Consider the following 21,707-nt stretch of genomic DNA (forward strand, 5'->3'; position numbering starts at 1 on the left):
AACAGAAAGTTAAAGCCCATCTCCGGACAAAAACAAAAAGTTTTCTCATGCAGTGGGGCTGTGCCCACATTGCCAGTTTAACTTCTCTTTTTTGCCTAGGGAAGAGGAGAAAGGAGATATACTTACCCAATCCTCCGATCCTCCTAGCACAAGACCGGTCTGGCACCCCCATGCTCCAGCAGTCTTGAGTTATGGACTTCTGATGTCACCAAACCCAGGGCAGGCTCCATAGACCAGGAACAGTCCACCACTGGACCATGGGGGAGTGCCCTTTTCCAGTGGAACAAAGGATCGGGTGAGTATAAGCTTTCTCTTCACCCCTAGACAAAACAAGTAGTTGACTCGCCCAACTGCTTGAGCAAACTTTTTTGCACGGAGTTGGGTTTTAACCACTTGCTTACTGTGCACATAAACCCCCATCGTGCCCAGGCGAAATTTCAGCTTCCGGCACTGCGTCACTTTAACTGACATTTGCGCGGTCGTGCGACGTGGCTCCCAAACAAAATTGACGTCCTTTTTTCCCCACAAATAGAGCTTTATTTTGGTGGTATTTGATCACCTCTGCGGTTTTTATTTTTTGCGCTATAAACAAAAGAAGAGCAACAATTTAAAAAAATATATATATATTTTTTACTTGTTGCTATAATAAATCTCCCATTTTAAAAAAAGAAAAAAAAAAAAAATTCTCAGTTAAGGCCGATACGTATTTTTCGACGTAATTTTGTAAAAAAAAAAAAAAACGCAATAAGCGACTGGTTTGCGCAAAAGTTATAGCGCCTACAAAACAGGGGACAGAATTATGATTTTTTTTTTACTAGTAAAAAAAATCTGTCATTTTTATTGGGACTGCGATATTGCGACGGACGTATCGGACACTTTTGACACAAATTTGGGACCATTTACATTTATACAGCGATCAGTGCTATAAAAATGCACTAATTACTGTATAAATGTGACTGGCAGTGAAGGGGTTAACACTAGGGGGTGAGGAAGGGGTTAAATGTGGATCCTGGATGTGTTCTAACTGTGTGGGGGGAGGGGGGTGACTGGGGGAGGTGACCGATGCTGTGTCCCTATGTACAAGGGACACAGATCGGTCTCCTCTCCTCTGACAGCACGTGGAGCTCGGTGTTTACACACAGAGCTCCACGTCCCTGCTGTCTTACCGACGATCGGGCGGACATCGCGGCCGCCAGGTACACGCATCGGCTTCCCAGCGATGCACTGGGACAGTGTTTACCCGCTGCGCGCCCCCCCCAGAGGCGCGCGCGGGTAATGCACTTTAAATGACGTCCAAAGTCGTCCAGTTGGCACCTGAGAGCCGCACTGTTGACGTCTTTTGTCAATAGCGCGGGTCTCAAGTGGTTAAGAGAAATCTCCCCAATGACAAAGACAGACAAAAACTGTGATTTTAACCAGGGCTTTTTTTTCAGGGGGAACTTGGTGAAACTCAGTTTCACCACCTCTGGCTCAGACCCCTGGGGGGTGGGGGGGGCTGCTCATAGCTCTGCACTCTGTGTGCAACTCACCTGAACTCTGCACTCTGTGTGTAATGCAATCCTGGTATTTAATGCCCCTTTAAGACCCTTCTACTGTTCGTGAAATTTAACTGACCACACCCACTATTTTATGTGATTTGAAGGATGTGTGTAGGGGAGGGGTTTTGGGGGGTCGTGGTTGAGTTTCAGCACCTATTGTTTAAGAAAAAAAGCCCTGATTAACCATTCCCTACTCTATAAGAAATAAATAATTAACATACTTTACTTAATTATAATGTATTTGAGTGTAGTTCTTTTTATGTACAATAATACATACTCATTCCTTTTTTGAATTCAAGTCTGTAAAAGTTGTCACGTGGTAAGAATATCTGTCTCTCATTGGATGGTTTCTCTTTTTATGCCCTCCTCACAATGTCTTCACAAATTTCATTCTGTGTACTCCTAGGGGTACCCCAGGAACCCAAGATAACCGGATATGATAGACCATTTAATGAAAAGGAAAATGCCATTCTGAGGTGCACAACAAGTGGCAGCAAACCCGCGGCCAACATTAAGTGGTACAAAGGACCTGAAGAGCTGGAAGGTAAGGAAAAGCATTATACTTGTTATTGTGAATATCCTGATATAATGTAGAAGGGTTGGGATCTCTGGGGTTTATTTTTTTTCTGTCTGTGTCTGCATGGGACTTTAATAAAGCTGAACTAACAGCTAAATACATAGATAAAATACATATATTGGGAGATGTTTTACCTGCCAAGGGAATTGTATTTCTGTTCATTGATTCCAGAGATGTTCAAAGCCCCCTGGCAGACAATACAGCCAGTACGGAGACCTGACTTTTTTCGACTACATTTAGGTCATACAACTATAGGGGTTATTTACTAAAGGCAAATCCACTTTGCACTACAAGTGCACTTTCAAGTGGAAGTGCACTTGCAGTGCACTTTTAGTGCAAAGTGGATTTGCCTTTAGTAAATCAACCCCTATCTCTTTTCCCTTCCTCCCTCTTATGATTGGATATTAAACGAGGAGCAGCTGAGACATTTCTTTTCAAACTTTCATTTCCCAACTATAGTTTTGCAGTGCACATTTGCTTATGATTGGATGCTGTGGGGCAACAAAGACAGTACTTATTTTAGGCACTTTAATGAAGACCTTTAGTGTAATGCAAATAGACTGCTCTCTTTGCACGGAAAGTTGCCCTTTGCAAAGGAATTTGCCATAGAGCTAAGCGCAAGTGGTGAAATTTCAGTTTGCAAAAATATCCTATCACGTGCAAAGAACAAAAAAAAAAAAAATTGCCTGGAAATGATTGGATAATGGAGGTTAGAATGGTCAATTCCCTTACAAAGTGCAACTTTCCGTGCAAAGTGAACAATTGTTTTGCCTTTAGAAAATAACCCCATAGGCCCGGATTCACATACATCGGCGCATATTTATGCCGCCGTAGCGTATCTTTTTTACGCTACGCCGACGCAGCGCAGAGAGACAAGCACTGGATTCACAAACCCAGTGCTGCCAAATCTGCGCTGGGTTTCTTAGGCGTAAGTCGTCGTAAGTGGAAGTGGGTGTGAGCCATGCTAATGAGGCGTGACCCTATGCAAATGATGGGCCGAGCGTCAGATAGATACGAATAACGAACGGCGCATGCGCCGTCCCGTGGACGCATCCCAGTGTGCATGCTCAGAATCACGTAGAAACGAATGACTAAGATACGCCTGATCACTGCCTACGACGTGAACGTAACCTACGTCCAGCCATATTCACGTACAACGTAAACTACGTAAAATACGACGGCTTGTGTTCCCTGGTCCATACCTTTGCATGGGTTGCGCCTCATATATGGGGAATAACTTTACGCCGGACGTACGATTTACGCAAACCGCGTATATTATGCCCCGGGCACACGTACGTTCGTGAATCAACGTATCTCCCTCATTTGCATATTTGAATAGGAAATCAGTGGGAGCGCCAGATACGTCCAGCGTAAATATGCGCCCACTATACGCCGGTGTAGGCAAGTTACGTCGGTCGGATGAAGCCTATTTTAAGGCGTATCTCAGTTTGTGGGCACGGCGCATAGATACGACGGCGCATATTTACACTTATGCGGCGTATATCTCAAGATGCGTAAGTGCTTTGTGAATCCGGGCCATAGTTTTTTTTTTTTGTCTTTGTCAGTCTAAGCAATACTAATACTTCCAAGTGTTGTAGGGCAGCTTGTGGAGGAGGATTTATACTAAAACACATATTTGTAGTGTGGGAGGAGGTCTTCCCTGAGTGTGCAAGCTGTTGCCAGTTTTAGGGGATGACATACGCTGCACTCTTAAACACAGCAGCAGCGATAACTCAGAGTAATTTTAAGCCGAACGTGTCTTTTTTTCATGCTTCATTTTTGAACATTTCAATTTTGGGTGTATTTGCCCTTTGATGTTAAAATCGGAAAACGTTGCTGAAAAAGCACAGCGAAAGTCCACTCACTGCTGAAAATCAAAGAGCCAGTTCCATCTCTTCTCTAAAACAAAGTGACTAACGGTTAAGGCTTATGTTACCATCTTTAAGAGCTAGGAGTCAAGGTGACAATCGCTACCCAAGCTTTTTTTATTTTTTAAGGGCTACAGATACTAGCATAAAACTACTGGGAAGGACACATGTTAAATACTGGTCTAAGAAGAATGTGGGAAGAAGATGTAAAGATTACAGATTCCTTAGAACTTGAATGTCAAAGCTTGGGTCTAAGGACAAGCCCATAAGGCACTCGTATATACATCCACAAGCTGCTCCACAGTTGTTCAAAAGAGATACCACATTTATTTGGTGCGCATCATAATGGCATTGTGTATTTTTATTCTTTTTGTATTGCTGTGCAATTATTGGATATTAAGCAATGGGTTTTGTTGGATGCTCATGAGAAAAAATATGGTAGCTCCCAGTGACCTTGAAGCTCTTAAAACTTGTCCTTAACCTTCCATATCACATTGACAACATACATGGACTAAGCAAAAAAAATGTAGGCGATAGCCAAAATATTGGCTTAGGAAGCACCAGGGCAGTGTAATCTACTGAGGCTCCCACCACCTTCTTCTATGCTAGCATCAATGCTGTTTTGTCCACCAGCTTCAGGCACCTTGCATGGCTCTTGTGTATTATGCCTGCCAACCACCTTCAAAAAGTCATTATAGCAACTCTAGCATTTCCCTGCCTGCCCACCACCTTCAGAGTATTTCACTTGCCACTCTAAAGCCTCCTACACACAACCGTTTTTTTCCGCCAGGAAAACTGCCAGGAGAGCATTTGGCCAGGAATCCCGGCCGTGTGTATGCTCCCTAGCAGTTTTCCCATCAGGAAAACAGCCAAGAATCCTGAGGGGAATATAGAGAACCCTGCTCTCTATTTTCTCGTCGGGTTTCCAGGCAGAGTGTTTCCTGCCGGGAAAACCGTTCGTATGTATGCTTACCTGTCCCATGTAAACCCGCGCATGCTCGATAAGAGTTTGAAGCATGCGCGGCAGCATACAAGTTTAGTGTGGGGTGTAGCAAGATGGCGGCGACGGCATTGAATGTGACAAGCGCTGGCTCCTCGTAGTCGATGACGTCACCGCGTTCCTGCCATTCAAAAGAACAGCGGTTCTTTTGAATGGCCATCTGTATGCACGGCTTTGCAAGACAAGCTTGACAGGAATCCTGTCAGGAAAACCAACGTTTTTTTTTCCTGATGGGATTCCCGGCCGTGTGTACAGGGACTTAGGCAGTGGATGTTCTGTTTTTCCCTTCCTGCTCACCGCTTTCAAGGCAGATGGCTCTGTGAGGCCTCGTACACATGACCGAGTTTCTCGGCAAAAACCAGCAAGAACCTTGCTGGGAGATATTTTTTTGCTGAGGAAACCGGTCGTGTGTACATTTTCGTCGAGGAAACTGTCGAGAACCTCGACGAGCCAAAAAGAGAGCAAGTTCTCTATTTTCTCGACGGGAGTCTGATTTGGCTCGTCGAGATCCTCGTCGGGCTGGTTTTCAACGAGAAACTTGGACGTCTGTATGCTAAGAAACCCGCGCTTGCTCAAATTAAAGTATGAGACGGGAGTAAAAGTAGCATTTGTAATGGAGATAACACATTTTTAAAGCTGTAACAGACTGAAAAGTGAAAATCGTCTCTTACCAAACTTTTATTTAACACGCAAACACATGAAATTAGCAAAAGCAGCCCCAAGAGTTTAGCCAGTGGGATCGAACTTCCCTTGCCGTTGTATGTGTTGTATGTCACCGTGTTTGAGAACGAGGAGATTTTGGCTTGACTGTGTGTACGCAAAGCAAGCTTGTCGAGTTCCTCGACAAGCCTAACAAGGAACTCGATGAGGAACTCGATGTGTTTCGCCCGTCGAGTTTCTCGGTCGTGTGTACGAGGCCTGATTGTTATTCTAGAGCTGTGTTTAATCTGCCTATCCTTCTTGCCCACCACCTTAACTGAATAGGCATCTCTTTACAGGCCCATCATTTTGATAGGGGGACCTTAGACCTTTGGCAAGTGCCACGATAAAATCTATAGATGTGAGCTGTTCATAATGCTTATTGATAGAAATATTTACTGTAAGCCAATCAAGTTAACATGAATATATAAAAGAAGCCCAGTCCTGACCTGTTCTTTTTAATATTTGGTAAGCCATGGGATGACGTGTATCCTAGACACATGAGCACATATTTTCCAAGTTGGGGATTTTCAAGCTATTTGCCATACAAGTCATGAGTTTTAGACTGAAAACATTTTAAACAAATTTGTTTTAGCAGTATTTTTATTTAGTGTCTAAAAATACCCCTTCCCATTGCTCCTGGCTTTTATTGGATCTCTGGTCAGTTTAAAAGTGGATGCCTGTGGCTGTTAACTGTTAAATGACAGGTTTACCTTAAAGATAAAACTAGCCTACCCTCTGTAGCCCCTAACTTAATCTAAGCTAGATCCATCCCACCCAGGTATTTACCTAATCTTCACTAGCCAAGCCTGCACAGTAACTCCCCATAGACTAGAACTGGGTTGTATTTTCAATACTGGAAGTATAGTCTATGCTCAGGCATCAACAGCACGGGAGAATATTTTTGGCTCCAAGAATGTATGGAGAAGCATGGAAGGGAGCACTTCAGGCACTGGAATCAAGGGAAATAAGAGTGATTTTCCAAAATAATCCATCCTTGCTGATCAACTAACCCCAACAGGCATGCCAGGGAGCAGCTAGGATTTTGGAAGTGCCTATAATGAAATGTACAATTCACTATTCTGATCATAAATAGTCAGGGTGAAGAATGTTCTCCGATGTCAGTAGACATCTTTACAATTTAATTGTGTTCACTGATCTTTACATTATTTTTAACCTGTGGACTGGGCTATAATTAGCAAACTGGAGAGTTTTAGGCCACCACTGATGGACCATAGTCATCTCTGGGTGCTTGTATGCAGGGGTATACCTATAAATTATGGGGGCTGTGAGGGGTTAGCTCGGTAGTGGGGTGTGTGACCCCTTGGTTGGGTTCACCACACACTGAATTTATACAGACTGGCAGTCGAAGACAGTTGAAAACAAAGTTTTTGGTTTATTCTTCCAACTTGCTGGAAGACAATTGCAAGCATCCAAGCAGCATAAACAAAATCAAAACATAAAATAAACTCTGGCCACCGTGGGCGTCTACCTTCCACACAGGAACCTATCTAAGGAGTCTGGCTCAGCCTAGTGCCGGCCAGACAGTGCTGGACATATAGCAGAAAACAATAGTCTTTTGATTTTTATCACACAGAAAAATTCTTCTTCTCCTCACCTCCTCAGAAGACTTTTTAATGCTGCTCTCCTTACTCACAAAGCCTCAGGAATGATCCAGCAACAAAGTGGTAATCTTCTGGGCTACTTATAGAGGCCTTAATTGCCTCATTCTGAACAGCTGAAGTTTTTCAACGGCCTTTAGCCTTTCTCTGGCTACGATTGTAGCCGACGCCCGATAACAATCTGTGTATCGTCTAAACAAGGCAGAAATGTATGTCCCATCAGTGACAACACCCACAGATTTACCTGACTTCCTGTCACAGGGCCCATAGCAGAATTTGAATATGGATCCTAATTTTCAGTGAAATCTTCAGTACTTGCTGTTTTGTAACCCTGATAACAAACCCCTATATGACTTCACAACTTCTACTTTTTGATACCCCATGTATCCATGTGGTCCATGTACTAGTTTCAGTCCTTTTACACTGATGGTCAGTGAAAAGCTACCCCAAATAAAAGTTCCTGAGACATTGGTGGCCAGTGTTAATGTCACTATAACATCAGTGGTCAATGCAGTTCCACCCCTTTCATTGGTGGTAAGAAGAGAAGAAATTAACCCTTACATTGATGGCCATAAAAAAATGTCCGTGTTACGTTTGTGGTTCTTGTAAATTCCATCATAGATTGGGAGTGTTTAGAAAGATAGTGGCACCATCAATGCAGAGAGTACAGTGCATCCGGAAAGTATTCACAGTGCTCCACATTTTGTTATGTTACAGCCTTATTCCAAAATTGATTAAATTCATTGTTTTCCTCAAAATTCTACAAACAATATACCATAATGACAATGTGAAAGAAGTTTGTTTTTAAATCTTTGCAAATTTGTTAAAAATGAAAAAATCACATGTACATAAGTATTCACAGCTTTTGCTCAATACTTTGTTGAAGCACGTTTGGCACCAATTACAGCCTCAAGTATTTTTGAAATAGGTGTTTCAAGCTTGTAGCATCATATTTCGGGGCAGTTCCTTCCATTTTTCTTTGCAGGACCTCTCAGGCCTCGTACACACGACAGAGGAACTCGACGTGCCAAACACATCGAGTTCCTCGTCGAGTTCAGGGATGAAGCCGCCGAGGAGCTCGGCGGGCCACCTTCTCCCATAGAACAACGAGAAAATAGAGAACATGTTCTCTATTTTCTCGACGAGTTCCTCGGCGGCTCCATCGGGCCAAAAGTGTACAGACGACAGAGTTTCTCGGCAGAATCCGGCTCTGACCGAGTTTCTCGCTGAATTCTGCCGAGAAACTCTGTCGTGTGTACGAGGCCTCAAACTCCATCAGGTTGGATAAGGAGCATCGGTACACAGCCATTTTCAGATCTCTCCAGAGATGTTCAATCGGTTCAAGTTTGGGCTCTGGCTGGGCCACTTAGGGACATTCACAGAGTTGTCCCATAGCCACTTTTTTGTCATCTTGGCTGTGTGCTTAGGAATAAGGCTGTAACATAACAAAATGTGAAGCAATGTGAATACTTTCTGGATGCACCGTAAGCTCTTATGAGCAATGAAAATAGAGAATTTGACTTTAGGACTTTGTTTGGCGCATGTTCCCTAAACCCAGTTTTCTCCTCTTAGGAGCACGGAACTCTGAGACAAGAGATCCCAATGGCAAAACCTTCACCGTTGTCAGCATCATCAGCTTCCCAGTGACCAGAGAGGATGACAAGGTAGAAATCACCTGCACTGTTGGTCACGAGTCAATGCCCAACACTTTCAAATCTTCCAGCCAGAGTCTTCAAGTCTTATGTGAGTACCCTTATACCCTTTCACATTGTTGTTGTTTATATTGGCTTCTTTGATCAACCTTAGATCTGGGGAGAATAACATAGAGTTTAAATAGCAGTCAACACCTTTAGCCAATGTACTGGAATGGAGTGGAATTAATGTCAGAAAAGCCACAGAATTTAAAAAGATTGAACATTTTGAGCTGGTTTATAACTTTAAGGAAGCATTGATTTGAGATTCACACACTGTGTATTGTACTGAGTGCATCCACTGTAGACTGAATATGTATGATAGTCCTACAATCTTTTAGAGATTGAATCAGTTTTAGGTAACGTGCATACTACCATGGTGTGGCTATGATTCTCTGATATCTTTAGGAGTGACCCTTTTTGAATGTTTACAATTCAAATGTTTGCTTATTAGATACTGTGATATGCCTGCTATTACCTTTACCAGCCGGAAAAGCCTATTTTATGCCTCTCTCAGATTAAGTTTCACTTTTCTGACTTTATGACAAAGCTTTGCCAAATGCTGTTTCCTTATCCAAAAAAAGATGCCCTTTCCGGTCGCTGCAGTCTCATTGGACAGTGTACAAATAGTTGGCAGGGCTCAGCCCTGAACACAGGTAAAGTCAGGTCTTAGTAAATAAAATAAACTAGAGTAAGCTACAGAAGAATAATATAGAAAAAACTGCGCTAACCAAAAGAAATAATGATCAGGTGTGAAAAACAGAAGGCTGCAATTACGTGGTACAAACACAAACACAAATAGAGAAAAGAGAAAATTGCGCCAACTAATACATATACTCAGCAAGCAAGGCTGGTATAAATATGACAGTATGAACAATTGAATGTTGAATATTGAATGGACGCCTCAGGTAATAAAACTTAGGACGAACAACACCCAGGTGCGCTTGACATCCGTGGTCACCACCACCACATGAAAAGCAGCATACCAGATTGCAGATAAAAGACAGTGATGTATAATAATCCAACGGAAAGTGAAACCAAGGTGCACAGAGCCGCAGTAGGATTGTTCTCAGATTATGGAGACTCAGATCCGTATCAAGTGACCGATCCGTGGGTCATAAACATGATTAAAGAAACCGGACCATAGCGTGATAACGTTTAAAATGCAGGTTTAATAAGTATTAAATCTTACTCACAGACATCCGTGAATTGTAAACATGTAACAAACAAATGCCGGCCGGCACAATAGGAGCCCTTCCTCCTTGCGTTGAACGCGGTGACGTCACTCACACCGTCCCATACGCGTTTCGTCATAAGTTTGACGTTTTCAATGAGGATGGGCTCTGCAATGATTCACCGCTATATATACCCAAGCCTCGTTTTGGTCACAAGGAACAGGAAATAGAAAAAACTCCATATTGAATTTGGGAAAAGGGGCTAATCCAGCCCATAACGGACTAGTATAAGCACCAATACACTAATCTTGTATCTACTGAAATGTTATTTTCAGAAAACAATATAAACAAAATGAAAATTATATGATAAAAATAATAAAAGCAGATTCCTAATAAAGGAATCTACTCACTACAGCCAAAAACGTAAAAATAAAAAAATAAAAACACCAGCAACTGGTAATACATTGCCGTGTTAAACCCTATTTGGAGAAAACTAGGTATCTCTCTCCAGCTACAGATAAGCACTATCATTGAAAAGTGTAAATGTGTATAATAATGCATACAAGGGACATGTGAAAATCAAAACATATGTGGGCTTAACCACTTCTATAGTGATCATATGACAATAATATTGTCTTATTATACTAATTGTGAACATAGAAATGGAGAGCTTATAGGCCTATAATAAAAACCGTAGAGCATATCCATATAATGAAAAATTGTGAATAAAAAATTATTATTGTATATTAATAAATAAATAAAAAACTAGGACCCCTTGTTTAAAGAAGGGGGAGTGCACAAATATGTGTCTTGGGGTGCCCCAAAAACATACCCATGTAGCTGGAGAGAGATGCCTAGTTTTCTCCAAATAGGATTTAACACTGCAATTTATTACCAGTTGCTGGTGTTTTTATTATTTTATTTTTTACGTTTTTGGCCGTATAGAAAATAAAAACGAACCTTTATAACCCCTTTAATGTTGTGTAAATGTTCAGTTTAAGCACCCTGACTATCAGTATATGATTTGTGGCAGTTGAAAGCATAAAACCAAGAAACTGCACTTTGGAGTGCACTGGTCAAACCCCTCTAGGACAACATTTTTTAAACTTATCACCTAGTAAAGGCCCACTGCCCCTCAATTAGTGTAACTGACCAAATCACCTTGTCCCTACACCATGATTTCCAAAGCCCTTCTCCATGTGCACCATAATTCCCAGACATTGGAGGTCCTAAACTCTTCCCCGATAGAACAACTGGGCCACTGAGATGTGCCACATAGTGAGAATCGAAAAACTGACTGCCTATCTTTACAACACGCAAGACCAAAATAATGCACTATGAAATTCCTTCATGGGCACACTGGCATTTAAGTCTCACTTTTCCATGTTTCCCCTTTACCTGGACTTTCTATACTGGCCTTTAGATCGTCATCTCAACTGAAGCTAACCTGAGTTTCAACATAGATTTGGCCTCATGGACGTTGCTACTATGGCGTGCACACCCAGTCTTCTTCATTTGTTTTCCTTCTTATTTTCTCTCTCTCTCCACTTCTCCACTTTCTCCTATCTTTTCCTTGTACTCCAGTTCCAACAGTGTCTTTGGGTCATCAGCCTTTTAAACAGTTTTAATTATCCAGCCTGGTTTAGATAATTACTATGTAGTAGTGTCCGCAGCCTTATGTAGGTATAGGTGTTGAACGTGTTCACCACTGTCCTCCTTTCTTGTATCTTTTGAACATGATAAAAATGTATTCATTAAAAAAAAAAAGTAAAAAAGAAACTGACTGGGTAATGTGATTAAAAACCACTTGAACTCTATATTGCTGCCGAGAGGAGTCTGGACAGTGAAAATGAATGCCAACTGAAATGAAAACATTTGAAAATTGCATTCATTCATTTAAAGTGCCAATGCACTTACTGTATGTCTAGCTGCAACTTACTTTTGTTTTTGGTTGACATGGTTTAAAAATGCGTGTCGTACAGCGTGCAGGGCTCAGGAGTGTGAGTCACATGGCACGGGGTGCATGGCTCAGGATTGTTGCACAGGGTGCATAGCTCAAGAGAGTTTGTCACATGGCTGGTGCTCAGGATTCATGCACTCTTTCTAGCCCCCCCCCCCTTAGTACAAAGCTCTCCCCTAGAGACCCTCTAGCTATTAGAGAGTTTTTTCCCAAATCCCTCCCCCCTTTTTCCCAGTACTGTGCTCTCTCTCTCAGAGAGCCCAATGAACAGTGCCTACAGGCAGAATGGTAAGCTCAAAGTTCAGGAAGCTCTATATCAGCAGAGATAGGCTATGGTGCTCTTGGAAGAGAGGGGGGTGCTTATTGGCTGTCGGGTATCACTGAACAGGTGAAGCAAGTACTCCCCTTTTTGTGTACCTAATGGGACACTTAGTAGCTTTGCATGCAGGATCCGAGGTGGAGGTGCTGGTTCTAAGTACCGGCCCATTCCAACTGAAAAAAAAATCCCTGCTTACTGTATTTGGGAATGTTCACAATGAAAGCATTGCTCAGCTCTACTAAATAAACTGTTTTATACATTAGCTGGACACAGTATTGGCTTGATTTACTAAAACAATAAGCTTCTAACTTCAGCTTGTTCAATTAAGCGTTGAAAAAAAAAACTGGAAGCTGATTGGTTTCTATAAAATATTAAATATAAGCAGCGCTCCGAAAACATATAAAGTGCAAAAGAAACAATATGAGCTGTTTTAAGGACAAGCAAATATGCAATAAAGTGATAACGTGATTTTTTGCAAATAAAAAATATAATACAAGCAGAGGTGCCTCTAAGTGTAGGAGTTAAAATATGTTTTAATCAAAATAATACCATGGCAACTTACAAGAGTATGGGATAAAACAGGCACATCTGTAAAGGTGAGTATCCCGCTGGGCCTTTCCTCAGTGAAGCCTCGTACACACGACCGAGTTTCTCGGCAAAAACCAGCAAGAAACTTGCTGGGAGATATTTTTTTTCCCGAGGAAACCGGTCGTGTGTACATTTTCGTCGAGGAAACTGTTGAGAAACTCGACGAGCCAAAAAGAGAGCATGTTCTCTATTTCCTTGACGGGAATGGAGAAACTTGGCTTGTTGAGTTTCTCGACGGCTTCACAAGGAACTCGACGAGCAAAACGATGTGTTTGGCCCGTCGAGTTTCTCGGTCGTGTGTACGAGGCCTAAGACGTATCACCATCCGCTGGCTTCCACCATGTGATAGTGTCCCCACTGTAGGAAGTCGCCTGTGGGATGAAATGGATTCCAAAGGGCGGCGTGAAAGCTCCTTTGTCAAGCTTAGCTTTTTTTTGAGCCTTGTACCATTTGTTTAAATAAAAAATATACAACATAATACTAATAATGGCAATCAATAAAAAAAACTACAGACGTCAGTCCATATTGAGTGAAAAAGTCCATGGTGAAGTAAATCAATCGATCCAAAAATTGCATCGTACATATGTAAACAGGTAGGGGGATCCGTCACCAGCAGCACCCTCACAGGCAAACCTCTTACCAGATATGCAGGACCATAAGTTATAATGGTCAAACAGGCAAAAACAGCTAGACGTCCAAGGGGGAGAGCAGCCATCAATGGTTCAAGGATCCCATAAGGTGACTAACCGCCATGCAAAAGATCTTGAAGTAGGATCAGACTTGTCTCCATGCATCAAAGTAGACAATGGTACCAAGTCCTGGCATATAAATATTAATTATAGTTATGGGAAATACTGTTTATATGGCTAGTGTTATGAATGTAGAATATTGCTGGAATATCACACCAGTACAGTGCATTCATAATCCAGTCTTCATTGTATAATAATACCTATAGGGTAACCTTTGACTATAATGCTGTACAGAGTGCCACGTAACTGCACACAGGAATTGCATGAGCTTACGGGGACATTTGACATTTACACATTGACATTTACAGGGCCAGGTCCAGAACCTATCATTTGGGATTTAAGATTGTCTAGATAAGGTTCTATTTTCAGTCATTTCAAGTTCCATAACATTTATTCTGAATTGCATTTTTTTAAAGTGGTCTTTTCTTTGCCCAGAGTGGTCTTGGCATTTATTTCACGATTGTAATTTTGAAATGTTTTTAAGTTGCTATATTAGGACATTTTCTTTGTATGGCGTATTTCTCTTCAGACCTACAACTGTTCATCCGTCTTTCATATCCACTACAGAGACTTTCTGCAATAAGTTATATTTTAGCTGTACTCTTTACTATATTCTTCAGAATAGGATCTCATACTGTAATTTTCAGCACAACAGTCTGACTCTATCTATCTACTCTATCTCTCTCTCTCTCTCTCTCTCTATCTATCTATCTACAGTTGCAAAATAAAAAATGTGAACCCTTTTGGAATGATATGGATTTCTACACAAATTGGTCATAAAATGTGATCTGATCCTTATCTAAGTCACAACAATAGACAATCACAGTCTGCTTAAACTAATAACACACAAATAATTAAATGTTACCATGTTTTTATTGAACACACCATGTAAACATTCACAGTGCAGGTGGAAAAAGTATGTGAACCCCCCTAGACTAATGACATCTCCAAGAGCTAATTGGAGTGAGGTGTCAGCCAACTGGAGTCCAATCAATGAGATGAGATTGGAGGTGTTGGTTACAGCTGCCCTGCCCTATAAAAACACACACACCAGTTCTGGGTTTGCTTTTCACAAGAAGCATTGCCTGATGTTGATGATGCCTCGCACAAAAGAGCTCTCAGAAGACTTACGATTAGGAATTGTTGACTTGCATAAAGCTGGAAAGGGTTATAAAAGTATCTCCGAAAGCCTTGCTGTTCATCAATCCATGGTAAGACAAATTGTCTATAAATGGAGAAAGTTCAGCACTGCTGCTACTCTCCCTAGGAGTAGCCATCCTGTTAAGATGACTGCAAGAGCACAGCGCAGACTGCTCAATGAGGTGAAGAATCCTAGAGTGTCAGCTAAAGACTTACAAAAGTCTCTGGCATATGCTAACATCCCTGTTAGCGAATCTACGATACGTAAAACACTAAACAAGAATGGATTTCATGGGAGGATACCACAGAGGAAGCCACTGCTGTCCAAAAAAACATTGCTGCACGTTTACAGTTTGCCCGTGAGCACTTGGATGTTCCACAGCAGTACTGGCAAAATATTCTGTGGACAGATGAAACCAAAGTTGAGTTGTTTGGAAGAAACACACAACACTATGTGTGGAGAAAAAGAGGCACATAACACCAACATCAAAACCTCATCCCAACTGTGAAGTATGGTGGTGGGGCATCATGGTTTGGGGCTTCTTTGCTGCGTCAGGTTCTAGACGGATTGCTATCAGCGAAGGAAAAATTAATTTCCAAATTTATCAAGACATTTTGCAGGAGAACTTAAGGCCATCTGTCCACCAGCTAAAGCTCAACAGAAGATGGGTGTTGCAACATGACAACAACCCAAAGCATAGAAGTAAATCAACAACAGAATGGCTTAAACAGAAGAAAATACCCCTTTCTGGAGTGGTCCAGTCAGAGTCCTGACCTCAACCCGATTGAGATGCTGTGGCATGACCTCAAGAAAGCGATTCACACCAGACATCCCAAGAATATTGCTGAACTGAAAAAGTTCTGTAAAGAGGAATGGTCAAGAATTACTCCTGACCGTTGGGCACGTCTGATCTGCAACTACAGGAAACGTTTGGTTGAAGTTAATGCTGCCAAAGGAGGTTTAACCAGTTATTAAATCCAAGGGTTCACATACTTTTTCCACCTGCACTGTGAATGTTTACATGGCGTGTTCATAAAAACATGGTAACATTTAATTCTTTGTGTGTTATTAGTTTAATCAGACTGTGATTGTCTATTGGTGTGATGAAGATCAGATCACATTTTATGACCAACTTGTGCAGAAATCCATATCATTCCAAAGGGGTTCACATACTTTTTCTTGCAACTGTATCTATCCACAAAGTAGTTTCTGTAACTGCACTTGCATTCAAATTTTATAAATATGTTTCAGCTAAAAAAAAATCCTACATGTAATTATTTGCTCTGAATATCATCGAATATAACTAATTTTATTTGATTAAGTTTAAAACTGTGAATTTTCATACACTCTAATTAAATGTATTGAAAAATTAAAGTTTTATTATACCCACATCATAAGAAAACTATCAATAAATGGTGTATTACATGCTGTTCATATTCAGTCTCTATGGGATTCGGTTTCTGTATTCTGCAAAAAACCTAATTGATCTCCCCCTCCTGTCCATGTCCCCAGTGCAGTTGTGGATGTTGCAGTTTTGGTAGCTAGTGCACATTCTCAGTTTTCATTGAGTTTCCATGCTAAACATTTCCCCCTTATCACATCTGAGCAGCCCCATGTGATTATAGAGAGACACATGTCTGTGTATAATGCTAAATGACAGACCACCCCCTCCCTCCTACTTCATTCCCACTAACCAGCTAAACACAATGGGGATGGGATGTTACATCTTGATTGATGGAGGCTTCACTTCCCTGTTATTCTAAAACACGGATTGGAGGGTGTGACACAGCGTGGGACTGTCAGAAATCCACCCACACCATGTTATTTGAAAAAAATAATAAAGATTTGATTTCAAATATATATTTGTATGACAGTTTTAAAATGGTTTATTGATTTTATTGTAAGGCAAATCAGCTGTTACTTATGGGTGACTGCAATGACACTCCAAGGGTGAATGAGGTCTGTATCCTTCCCACACGTCACCAGGAAAAATTGAGAGGGACAATCACACTGCAATGAAAACACTCTTTTTTTTTTTTTTTGTCCTATTAACCGGTTAACGCCCGCCGCATGTACATATACGTCCACAGAATGGCACGTACAGGCATATGGGCGTACATGAACGTCCCCGCATTTCCGCGGGTTGGGGGTCCGATCGGGACCCCCCCGGTACATGCGGCGGTAACCCGCGGGGAGAGATCCGGGACGAGGGCGCGGCTATTCGTTTCTAGCCGCCCCCTCGCAATCGCTCCCCGGAGCTGAGGATAGGGGAGAGCCGTATGTAAACACGGCTTCCCCGTGCTTCACTGTGGCGGCTGCATCGATCGAGTGATCCCTTTTATAGGGAGACTCAATAGATGACGTCAGACCTAAAGCCACACCCCCTACAGTTGTAAACACACACTAGGTGAACCCTAACTTCTTCAGCGCCCCCTGTGGTTAACTCCCAAACTGTAACTGTCATTTTCACAATAAACAATGAAAATGACAATGGTCCCAAAAATGTGTCAAAATTGTTCGAAGTGTCCGCCATAATGTCGCAGTCACGAAAAGAATCGCTGATCGTCGCCATTAGTAGTAAAAAAATAATAATAATAAAACTATCCCCTATTTTGTAAACGCTATAAATTTTGCGCAAACCAATCGATAAACGCTTATTGCGATTTTTTTTTACCAAAAATAGGTAGAAGAATACGTATCGGCCTAAACTGAGGAAAAAAAAAATGTTATATATGTTTTTGGGGGATATTTATTATAGCAAAAAGTAAAAAATATTGCATTTTTTTCAAAATTGTCGCTCTATTTTTGTTTATAGCGCAAATAATAAAAACCGCAGAGGTGATCAAATACCACCAAAAGAAAGCTCTATTTGTGGGGAAAAAAGGACGCCAATTTTGTTTGGGAGCCACGTCGCACGACTGCGCAATTGTCTGTTAAAGCGACGCAGTGCCAAATCGCAAAACCTGGCCTGGGCATTTAGCTGCCTAAAGGTCCGGGGCTTAAGTGGTTAAAGTAGGTAAAAGCGAAAACCCTGTCCTAGTAAAGTAGGCAAAAACTAGAACCTTGTCCTAGTAAAGTAGGCAAAAGCTAGAACCCTGTCCTAGTAAAGTAGGTAGATGCTAGAACCCTGTCCTAGTAAAGTAGGTAGAAGCTAGAACCTTGTCCTAGTAAAGTAGGCAAAAGCTAGAACCTTGTCCTAGTAAAGTAGGCAAAATCTAGAACCCTGTCCTAGTAAAGTAGGCAAAAGCTAGAACCCTGTCCTAGTAAAGTAGGTAGAAGCTAGAACCCTGTCCCAGTAAAGTAGGTAAAAGCTAGAACCTGTCCTAGTAAAGTAGGTAGAAGCTATAACCCTGTCCTAGTTAAGTAGGTTTTTACTGACAGCTAGAACCTGTCCTAGTAAAGTAGATAAAAGCTAGAACCCTGTCCTAATAAAGTAGGTACAAGCTAGAACCTGTCCTAGTAAAGTAGATAACAGCTAGAACCTTGTCATATTTTGATAGCTGTCTTTGTCCAGTTAAAGAGTTTTTCCTTTCTTCCTTTTCAGCTGACAATGTCACCAATGGGTTAAGAAGTGAGAGGAAATCTCTCGAAAGAGAAGTTCCTCATTGGTCAGGTTGCTCTTGCCTTGGGTTGTCTTGTAGTTCCTCTATATGTGGATCATTGCGTCATTGCATCACTGGTATAGATGCTAGTGTATCTCATCTATGGGCTGTCAAAGAAAGGATGCTGCCTGGTAATTGCCTATGGCTTTAGGCAACATTCCAGACCTAACCCATATGTGCATATTAGCAGTTTCTCCCAGCTTTAGAAACTGAAGCAAAATTGTAAATAGGTTATATTTCGGAATCTAACCAGCTCTACATATTGTTCAGTTCTGAAACTGCTCCCCTCAGCTCTGAAACTATAGAAACATGTTTTGTTTAGTCTGCACTTCTTCTGCACACTTGTCAAAATTGAAAGATATAGAGTGAGCACAGCCTATGGACTCAGTGTTTCTCGATATCTTCCAGGAATTGCCTAGTACAGTAGTCCACCCCATTCCTTTAGGGCAAATTCACAACTGTCTGCTTTGGTGTGTTGTGTTACTGTACGCACATTTAAGTATTTTTTACTGATGCAGCATACCACAATGCACAGTAGTGTGTTAATGTGTGTTGCATTGCAGTTCAACAAAGAAGTGCTGTAGTGGTACATTGGGGTGCCATTCAAAATGACTATGACTGCATTGTAATGGCCTAGATGAGCCCCCTAGGTCATAGATGTGGTCACCTGGAAATCCATTGTATGCCAGTTTGTAGTGTAGATGAGGTATTATCTAACACACATACTATAGACTTCTTGTCTTCTACATACAGAAATGTATCAAAGTGAATCAAACCACCATGTAAGGAGGAACTTCACCCTACCGTGTAAAAATGTTCATTTCTAATCCCTACAAATTGTTGCTTTATGTAACTATACATAGTACCTCATGGAGTCCGGCATTGTCTTACAGCTCCAAGGCCTTCTTCATCACTCTACTCCCGTGCCTCTGTTTCAGCACACGATCCCACTCATGCACAAACTCTACAGGTCTCTGCAAGGTCTGTGAGACAGGCCATAGACCTGTGGCATGTCTGCATATGCACAAACTCAGACCACCACAATCTGAAAATAGCCATAGACTCTACCCATCCCACGCATGCACAAACGCTCCAGGTCGCTCCAAGGTCTGTGAGACAGGCCAGAGACCTGTCGCATGTCTGTGTATGTGCAAGCTCAGACCACCTCAACTCTCTGGCGATACCCATAGACCAGGGGTAGGCAACCTTAAAGAGGTGGAAATCTACCTAAACAACATGGGGGAAGTCAACGATCACAGTGCAACAGTGTCTCCTCCTCACACCTGATAGAAACCTCTAATTGCTAAAATGGGTTTAAATAAGGTAAAGGTGTACACATGCTGTAGCAAGAATTAAACCCCCATGTTGCTTTGGTGGGAGCTACTGCCTGCCAATCGCGACCCATTCAAGTAAATAGGGCCATTCTGCAAGCAGCCCCTAAACTGCATGCTTCTGCGGGCTCCAAGGGGTTAAAGTGGTTGTAAAGTCAGAAGTTTTTTTTTTTCCTAATGCTTTTTATGCATTAAGATAAAAAGCCTTCTGTGTGCAGCAGCCCCCCTCCCCCCCCTAATACTTACCTGAGCCCCATCTCTGTCCAGCATTGTCCACAAGTGTCTCGGCATCTGAGACTATCCCTTCTGATTGGCTGAGACACCACAGCACATTGGCTTCTGTCATGGACCTTGGAATGCTGAAGTGTATCTCTTTGAAATCTGTTACACAGTGGGGGGGTCTTCTTCCCTGTCTTAAAGCTCCAGACGGCTCCATTGTTTTGTGTCTTTCTATTGTGTACATTGATTGCCCCCTGGAGCTTCTGTCTCAATACACATAACAGTCTCTCCATTCAAGCTATCGGACCAATCCCTGCTGACTCAAGTCCTCATTTGCATGCCTAAGAGGACCTGAAGGAGAACTCCATGTACTTTACAATTGACCAATAGGAAAGCGATTGTTGGGGGCGGGATGTTCCAAAATCTGTTTAAAAGTGTGTTGTGTACTTCCAATAAAGGTCTTCCTGTTTGAACTTACATACAGCCTACCTGGTGTTTGTTCTAATGGATCCCGAACGGCACATAGCTGTAGTTCGGATCCCGGAGCCTTGGATGACCGAACCATCAGACGTTGCGATCTGCAAGCTGACTCACTAGTAGCAGAGGAGTGTCGGGAGAGCGGAACCGAGCGAGCAAGGGTCTCGTTACAGCTTCCAATGCTGTCAACCAAAGCCAGTTTGCTAATCAGGAAAGAGAGGGGGGCTGGGCAACAGCTCCATGTCTGAATGGACACAGGGAGCTGTGACTGTGTAGAGGATGTGGCTAATAATTGAAGGTCCTACTCTTTGGAACATATAACGAAACGCAGGAACACTAAAGACTCCAGATATGCTTCAGGCCTCTCCAAGGTCGGACAGGCCAAAGACCTGTGGCATGTCTGCGCATGCAAATAAAAAACTGCGCTATCCAAACTTAAATGCTAAAAAGCTGCAACTCAAAGTGGTATATAACACAAGTAAACTATAAAAACAAATGGAGCTGCGCTAGTGAAAAAATTACAGTGAAGTAAACATTCATTAAGTGAAATGGCAAGATGATCATTAAGAAAAATGCAACAAATTATATAGATAGGTGTCACAACTATAGACCTGTTGATAATGTACCGCCATAGGTAAAACCCGATATTTTATTTACATAAAAACAAGTCTAAACAGACAATAGACACAATATCGTAGCAATAAGTGGAGAAAATGGAAGCTGGCTGGCAATTTTTTTTAAGCAGAAAAACACGCCGTGCAAAGCAGAGTGTGACACTACACGGTGACGTCAGCACAAATGAGGCGGCGAGTGTCTGCATATGTCATCCTAGGTGATGAATTGGAAAGCGCATCCATTCAAATATACAAAAGGGGATTTCATGTTAAAAAAAAAATCCAATTGTGTAAGAGGAAGAGGGGAGGATGTGCAATTTGTGGGTAACGGTCCACTTTTAAAATCAAACTAGCCTTCAAATCTTTGCTTAGGCTTCGGGAACCAGACCTAGCCATCTCCAAGCTGAGTAGACTTTTATGCCACGTACACACTACCATTATTCATGTCATGAAAGAAAAACGAAGTTTTTCTCAACGTGATTTGTCGTGATTCCTCTCAAGCCTGCCTTGCATACAAACGTTCATGAAAAAAAATGC

At 41.9% G+C, this 21,707-nt stretch overlaps 1 protein-coding gene across 7 annotated transcripts in view; it reads left to right on the top strand.

The window, feature by feature from the left end:
• Positions 1-21,707, top strand: part of CADM3 (cell adhesion molecule 3) — a 620,371-nt gene that overhangs the window by 410,454 nt on the left and 188,210 nt on the right. For all 7 annotated transcript variants that reach the window (XM_040333870.1, XM_040333865.1, XM_040333867.1 and 4 more), the window contains 2 exons: positions 1,945-2,082; positions 8,877-9,047. In XM_040333870.1, coding sequence (XP_040189804.1) covers positions 1,945-2,082; positions 8,877-9,047 — 309 coding nt within the window. The remainder of the gene's footprint in view (positions 1-1,944; positions 2,083-8,876; positions 9,048-21,707) is intronic.

Source organism: Rana temporaria, chromosome 13, assembly GCF_905171775.1.
Source record: "Rana temporaria chromosome 13, aRanTem1.1, whole genome shotgun sequence".
Classification (NCBI taxonomy): domain Eukaryota; kingdom Metazoa; phylum Chordata; class Amphibia; order Anura; family Ranidae; genus Rana; species Rana temporaria.